The 7,407-nt window shown below is 42.0% G+C and overlaps 2 protein-coding genes across 2 annotated transcripts; both read left to right on the top strand.

Annotated features, from left to right (window-relative positions):
* Nucleotides 1-1,744: 1,744 nt before the first annotated feature.
* On the top strand, nucleotides 1,745-2,479 carry LOC139124694 (uncharacterized). Its single transcript, XM_070690815.1, has one exon. The coding sequence runs from the start codon at nucleotides 1,745-1,747 to the stop codon at nucleotides 2,477-2,479; it is 735 nt and encodes a 244-aa protein (XP_070546916.1).
* Nucleotides 2,480-2,601: 122 nt separating this feature from the next.
* Nucleotides 2,602-3,753, top strand: LOC139124693 (uncharacterized). Its single transcript, XM_070690814.1, has one exon. The coding sequence runs from the start codon at nucleotides 2,602-2,604 to the stop codon at nucleotides 3,751-3,753; it is 1,152 nt and encodes a 383-aa protein (XP_070546915.1).
* The last annotated feature ends 3,654 nt before the right edge of the window (nucleotides 3,754-7,407 follow it).

Genomic DNA, 7,407 nt, shown 5'->3' with positions numbered 1-7,407 from the left:
CATAATGAACAATAATCACCGCCTATTAATTCTAAAAGGTCATGAAGTATACAAATATATAATTAGCCGAAATAAAAGTATTAAAGTTATTTGACTGCTCTTATTGTATCACCACTTTATATAGCAAGTGTAATTACCGTTTGCCAAGTCCTTCAAACCATATATGCTAAGCTGTGAAATATCATTAGATATGCAAATTATAAATTAGCTGACATGAAAATTTGAAATGACTTTCGATATTGTTTTAAGCTAGTACCTGGTATAATCACCAATGTACATAGCATTTGCCAACTTATCATACAGTGTTATGCCAACTATGATCAAGTTTCCCTAATAAGCAAAGTTCATTAATATGTAAATTAGGAATTGGCTTAAGTAAAATGCTTAATGATTGTCAATAATGTTGTATCATGGTATCTGCAATATGTGTAGCAAATTTTGTCAACTTTGGTCAAGTCAATTCAGATATATATCTCTAATTAGGAAAGATCATTAAATATGCAAATTAGGAATTGGCTGAAGAGAAAATGCTTAATGACTTTCAATAATATTGTATTATAGTGTCTTTAATGTACATAGCAAGTTTCATCAATTTTGATAAAGTCAATTCAGATAAATATCCCTAATTATGAAAATTCATTTAATATTCATATTAGGTTTTGGCTGAAGTAAAAATGTCTTTTGACTTTCAATAATGTTATATCACAGTATCTTTGATGTATATAGCAAGTTTCAACAACTACAATCAAGTTAATTCAGATATATATCCCTAATTGGGAAAGTTCATTAAATATGCAAATTCGGAATTGGCTGACGTAAAAATGTTTAATGACTTTCAAAAATGTTGTATCATAGTGGCTTCAATACATGTAGCAAGTTTCATCAACTTTGGTCCAGTCATTTCAAATATATATCCCTAATTAACAAAGTTTATGAAATATGCAAATTAGGAATTGGCTGAAGTTAAAACGCTTAATGACTTTCAATAATGTTAAATCATAGTATCTTTAATATACATACCAAGTTTGGTTAATTTTGATCGAGTCAATCAGACATATATCCCTAGTTAGGAAAGTTCATTAGTTAGCAACTCTCTTTCATGTTACCCCTTAATGGTTCCCACTGCTGATATATCTTGGTGTGATCAACATTTGTAGCAAATCTCATCAAATTGTGTGTAGTCGTTTTTAATGTATATCCAGTTTTTTATAAAATCATTAATTATGCAAATGAGCAAAAAGTATGCAAGCTGTTAGGAAATATATTCTTGCATTACGTCATTATTAGTACAGTGTCTTACTATAGATACTCTGATATCATTCCTTCTAAGACTAAGCTTTGAGGCACCGCTTCCTATCACTGTTTATTTTACCAACCAGAGATTCCATCTGCTAAGACAATATGTCTAATCCATCATGTGCCTTTCTCGTGACTCATAGACACTTTTCCCGCCAAAAGTGCTTTATCTACGGGAACCTCGCCTTCCCTAATCAGAGACTTTTCCACCCTCAACAGAGACACTTCACGTCACTGGACTCTATGTACGGTCTCTCATCCAAGTGTTATGCTTCTGTACTGTATTAGCCACTGTCTATTATATTAGTATAGAATAAAGTAGTCATAGTATTAGACGACTTCGTCTCCCAACTGCTTACTCAGACCTGGTCATATTCCACACATAATTTCTGGTGCTGAGACCAGGATTCTGAGACTACCTACTACAGCCTGAAGCATATTTTAAACGATGCCAAGAAACGGAAACGCCTCCGGGTCCTCCGGATCCAAGGAAACTACAGAGCTGGAATACCAAAGAAATGGAAGACGCGATCGGATAACAACACTTCTGAAGCAAGCGGACGACATAATCTCCAAGGAAAACCCCTCAAAAGAAGAAATTGAAGCACTTTCCAAAGTCACCAACAACGTCTCGAACAAGCTAGAGATCATCAAGAAACTGGACGACGAAATTTCTTCACACATCAAAAACGACAGCGAAAAGCTACAAGAAGAGTTTGAAGCAGCAGACGAATACGAAGATCACATCACCAGTAAGTTGAAGCTTTATAGACAATTTATTGGAAAACATACTGACGAGCCGACTAGTTCGAATGTATCGTCGACTTCGTCGCCGGCGCCAAGTTCTACGCCCGTTCTTAGACACAAGGGAAATCATCTGCCGAAACTAACTCTTGAAAAATTTGACGGTGAAATCATGAAATGGCCAAGCTTTATCGATAACTTCATGTCTCTCATACATGAAGACGCCTCGCTAAATGACACCGAGCGACTTCGGTATTTGAGAGCAAACCTCGTCGGTCCTCCCGCCGGGGTAGTAGACGGACTGAGATCAAACAAGAAAAGTTACGGTGACGCGATAGAACTCTTACGTGATAAGTATGGCAGACAAGAAGAAATACGCAGAGCTTACGTCAAAGCTTTTTACAAATTGGAAAACCCTGCTTACACTGTCGAAGTTTGACCGCATTTCACAATAAGTTAGAAACGTACGTTCGCCATCTTGAACAGTTAGACGTTCCACAAGAAAGATTCGAGTGGGTGATCTTAATCATAGTGTTGGAAAAACTTCTGCCCAATCTACTGATGCTGCTTCAACGTCCATTAGAGGATGAACTGTTTCACACGTTCAAACAATTTCGTGAGGCTCTCAAACGCGAGATAAGGATAATGTCTTCCAACAATCGTGCTGCTGAATTGGACGAGTCAATTCAGTCTTCGATGCCTAGTACCGCCGCCTTTTACTCAAGTGCCGCGACTAACTCAGCCGCGCGTTGCTCTACTCAATGGAAGGAAAAGAGTTGCGCCTTTTGCGGAGGACCACACTATCCGAATGATTGCACTGTGGTCACCGATTCTTCGAAACGACACGATATTGTCAAACAAAATAGGCTGTGTTTCAATTGCCTCGGGAAACACAGAGTCAGCGACTGTAAGTCCAAAGGAAAATGTTGCAAATGTGATAGAAAGCATCACACTTCACTCTGTAAATCGGACCAAGGATCCACCTCTACGAATTCAGAAACTTCACGCGATCCTACCCCTACTCAACGTAACGCTGATGCCTCGCCTCAACCCGGTACCGCGAACGCTTCGCACGCTCAACCCGCCGCGGCAACTACTCAAGTACATTTCGCTACCTCGGATAAAGAAGAAACCGCTCTTCTGAAAACCGCTGTTGTTCCTATCTCATCGGGACGGAAAACCGTCAACGCTGTTGTACTCATCGACGAAGGTTCTAACCGTTCATTTATCGCTAGAGACTTAATTCGGAAACTGAACATTAAACCGGACGGCTACCTCAATACTAGTATCGCAACATTGGGCGATCTCTCTCAAAGTAAACGCTACGAAACGGCTACGTTCAAGCTTCATACTCGCAACGGACCAATGGAAATGAGCGGGCTGATCGCACCGAAGATCTCCGCCATGAAGAACTTCATCAAGAAACCGCTTGTCGACCTTCCTCATCTATGGGGGCTACCGTTAGCCCATCATCCCTCGGACGCATCCTCCTTCGAAATCTCCGTACTCATCGGCGCTGATCGCTCATGGGACTTTATCGAAGATGAAGTCATCGAAGGCCCCGGACCCTACGCTGTGAAGTCAAAATTTGGATACCTGCTATCTGGACCTACAAACGCGAGAAACAATCTCAACGCTGCTATTGCGACTATTCTACATATTGCCACACACTCTATGGAAGAAGAAACGAAAATTCAGACTCTCTGGACTTAGAAACTATCGGAATTAGAAATGAAGAGCACTCAACGGACACTAAGATAAGCGAATTTGAATTATTTCGCGATACCCACTTACGCATCGACGACGGTAAATACGTTGCTAAGCTTCCTTGGAAACCAGATCACCCGCCATTACCGACCAATTATCAATTAGTGAGAAACGCACAGGCGCCATGGTACGCAGATTAAAGCCAGATTTATTGAACCATACAATCGCATTATTCAAGAGCAAATCTCTCGTGACTTTATTGAAGAAGTTTCTGATGATGATGTAACTCGTGGACATTATCTACCTCACCGCTCTGTTAAGAAAGATTCGACTACAACTCCTATCCGTGTAGTCTACGATTGCAGCTGTCGCCAATCAATTGACGCCCCTAGTTTGAACGATTGTTTACAGACTGGGCCTGCTCTGCTAAACGATATGGCAGCTATACTACTCAGATTTCGATTAAATGAGACTGCCGTTATCAGCGATATTGAGAAAGCGTTTCTCAATGTCCGCCTCGACGAAAGTGATCGGAAATTCACCAAATTCCTGTGGCTATCAGACCCTAGCGACCCTGAAAGCAATTTCAAAATTTATCAATTCAAAACGGTCCTCTTTGGCGCGGTCTGCTCTCCGTTTATTCTGAACGCCATCTCGAAAACTTTCTTGGAAAAACACAACGCAACTTCGACTACTGCTGATTTGAAAGATAATATTTACGTTGATAACGTTGTTACTGGAGTACAAAACGCGACCGATGCCGTGAAATACTACAACGACGCGAATGAAATCATGACTGCCGGAGGATTTAAACTACGCTCTTGGTCATCCAACTGTGATAAAGTACGCTCGCTCGCCAAACGCGACAAAACACTCGAAATGAACGCCAACGTGGGTGTTCTCGGAATGCGATGGGACTCGAATACATTGACTTATATGAAGAAAACGCAACCTCCTTCAAACGACCTTGTGACTGAATGTGAAGTTGCTCAAATAACGGCAGGCTTATTCGGCCCCTATGAATATCTATCGCCGGTTCTCATAAAGGCGAAACTGTTCATACAGGAACTTTGAAAAGAAAACTTGACTGGGATGAACCTCTTGGAGACAACCTAATCAAACAATGGTCACCCATAGCAACCGACTTACGCGCCGGTTCTCATATTACCTTCAGTCGTCAATACTTCACTGAAGGTACAAATCTACGCGATGAACATGAACTACACGTGTTCGCTGACGCAAGCACCATGGCTTGCGGTGCCTCGCCGTACCTATGCTACAAGGGCCAGACTGCATTAATTATGGCAAAGACTCGCGTCGCTCCTACGAAGGAACTTACGCTACCGCAATTAGAATTGATGGCCGCACTTATCTGATCAAAACTTCTCCGTTTCACCTACGATGCGCTGAAAGATAAAGTAAATATCACACGTCGCTTCCTATGGTCGGACAATCAAAGCGTTATTCGCTGGATAAGAAGCGACAAGAAACTACCGCTGTTTATCGCAAATAGAGTAAAGAGAATCAACGATTGTCCATGCACAGTTAAATACTGCCATGGGCAAGATAATCCAGCCGACCTGCTAACACGTGGAATTTCTACAGGCGACTTGGAGAAGTCTACTCTCTGGTGGGAAGGGCCTGATTGGCTCAAACGTGGTGATTGGCCAGTTTGCCAATTATCTGACAACGATGACACCGCTGTGTTTCTCGCAGACTCGGACAATTGTGATAACGCAAATAGTGGACATATAAACAGAGGGGCTCCTCCTGAAGACAACGCCCACTCTACTCATATCGAAATCCAACACGTGGTTGACGCAAATAGATACAGCTCGCTCACTAAACTACTATGCGTATCCGCTACCGTACTACGCTTCGTATCGAACTTGAAGAAGCCCAAAACCGGATATCTAACTGCAAGAGAACTTCAACGCGCCGAAAACAAATGGATAAAAGACGTTCAACTGGAAGTATATCGCCAACATATGCTCGCTCCTCGGAAAGACTATGAAAACTACGCTCGCTAGACAACTCGCGCTCTTCTTAGATGAAGACAACATTTTCGCTGTGGCGGCAGGCTACATAATGCACCGCTCGAATACGTCGCGAAATTCCCTAGTCTGCTTCCAACCCATCATCGGTTTACGGAACTCGTCATCTTAGCCGCGCACAAATGTGTGCTACACGCCGGACTACAGACAACAGTTACTCAATTCCGTCAACGGCACTGGATCCCCAAGATACGACAAGCTGTGGAGAAATTAATACGCTAATGTTTAAAGTGTTTGAAAGTTACTGGTAACCGTATCAGCATCCAGTGCAAGCCCCTCTTCAGAAATACCGCTGAACGAAGCTCTGCCATTCACCATTACCAGTGTAGACTTTACTTGCATGCTTTATGTCAAATCGCCTCATAACGGTAAGGAAACAAAGGCTTATATTTTTCTTTTCACTTGTGCTGTAATGCGAGCAATTCACCTCGAACTTGTATCGGACTTATCAACCACTTCATTCTTACGTGCCTTCCGCCGTTTCGCTGCTCGACGCTTGCTCCCTTCGAAGATGATCTCCGACAACGCTACTACGTTTCTCTCTGCGGCTAACGAACTTCGCGAACTCTTCAACTCATCCTACGTACAACAATACATGGCTAACAAATGCGTAGAATGGTCCTTTATTCCCAAACACGCTCCATGGTTTGGTGGATTTTGGGAACCCATGATCAGACTGACAAAGAATGTTATCAAGAAATTATTAGGTTGTGCATTCATAACCTTCGATGAGATGAAAACTATAATCACAGAGATAGAAACTACGCTGAACGACCGCCCTATCACGTATCAGTCTTCGAATTCGGATGACGCAATATCACTCACCTCTTCGCATATGCTTCATGGTCGCGTCCTCACAAACATGCCACGCCCACTTGTTGATGACACTGAAATTTGGGACCCATCATTCGGAAATGAAGATGACTTGAAAAAAACGCTATCTGCGCATTACTCAACTACAGGAACATTTCTGGCGCAGATGGACAACTGAATACTTGAGTGCCTTACGTGAACCCACAAAATACACGGTAAAACGGTCAATGACATTCGAATCGGTGATGTTGTGCTTGTACACAGCGACACCTCACGCCGAATCAACTGGGAATTAGCCACCGTAGAAAAGCTAAACTACGGAAACGACGGCATCATTCGTTCTGCAGGAATCAGAACTGCTAATGGACACACAAATCGTCCCATCATCAAGCTGTACCCACTGGAAATCAACGCCAACACAACACAACAAGCTACAGAGAACGACAATCACGTAAACACAGCAGGTAACCAGGCAACCAGCAGCGAGAGACCACCGACCAGAACTGCAGCCGCCATCGCCCGTTGCAGAATTCAAGATTTAAACGATGTGTGAACTCTTGTTGCTGAACTCATATATATCGGACTATATACTCTTATATATTGGACTTATTTACTCAATATTATCCCATAGAATAGAAATTCTTTTTCATTTATTGCACGTTTCACTGCCAAATTTCTACTTAGTATTTTACGTTTCATTGAGATTTTACAATTATTCGGTACACTGCCAAACTTTCCCGCCGGGGAGAATGTTAGGAAATATATTCTTGTATTACGTCATTATTAGTACAGT

This window comes from Ptychodera flava, assembly GCF_041260155.1.
Source record: "Ptychodera flava strain L36383 chromosome 23 unlocalized genomic scaffold, AS_Pfla_20210202 Scaffold_24__1_contigs__length_23054250_pilon, whole genome shotgun sequence".
NCBI lineage: Eukaryota > Metazoa > Hemichordata > Enteropneusta > Ptychoderidae > Ptychodera > Ptychodera flava.
The sequence above is the reverse complement of the archived record's forward strand: the minus strand, read 5'-3'. Positions and strand labels throughout refer to the sequence as shown.

Coding starts and splice junctions, on each gene's coding strand:
- LOC139124694 (XM_070690815.1), top strand. CDS start 1,745: ATGCCAAGAAACGGAAACGCCTCCGGGTCCTCCGGATCCAAGGAAACT.
- LOC139124693 (XM_070690814.1), top strand. CDS start 2,602: ATGCTGCTTCAACGTCCATTAGAGGATGAACTGTTTCACACGTTCAAA.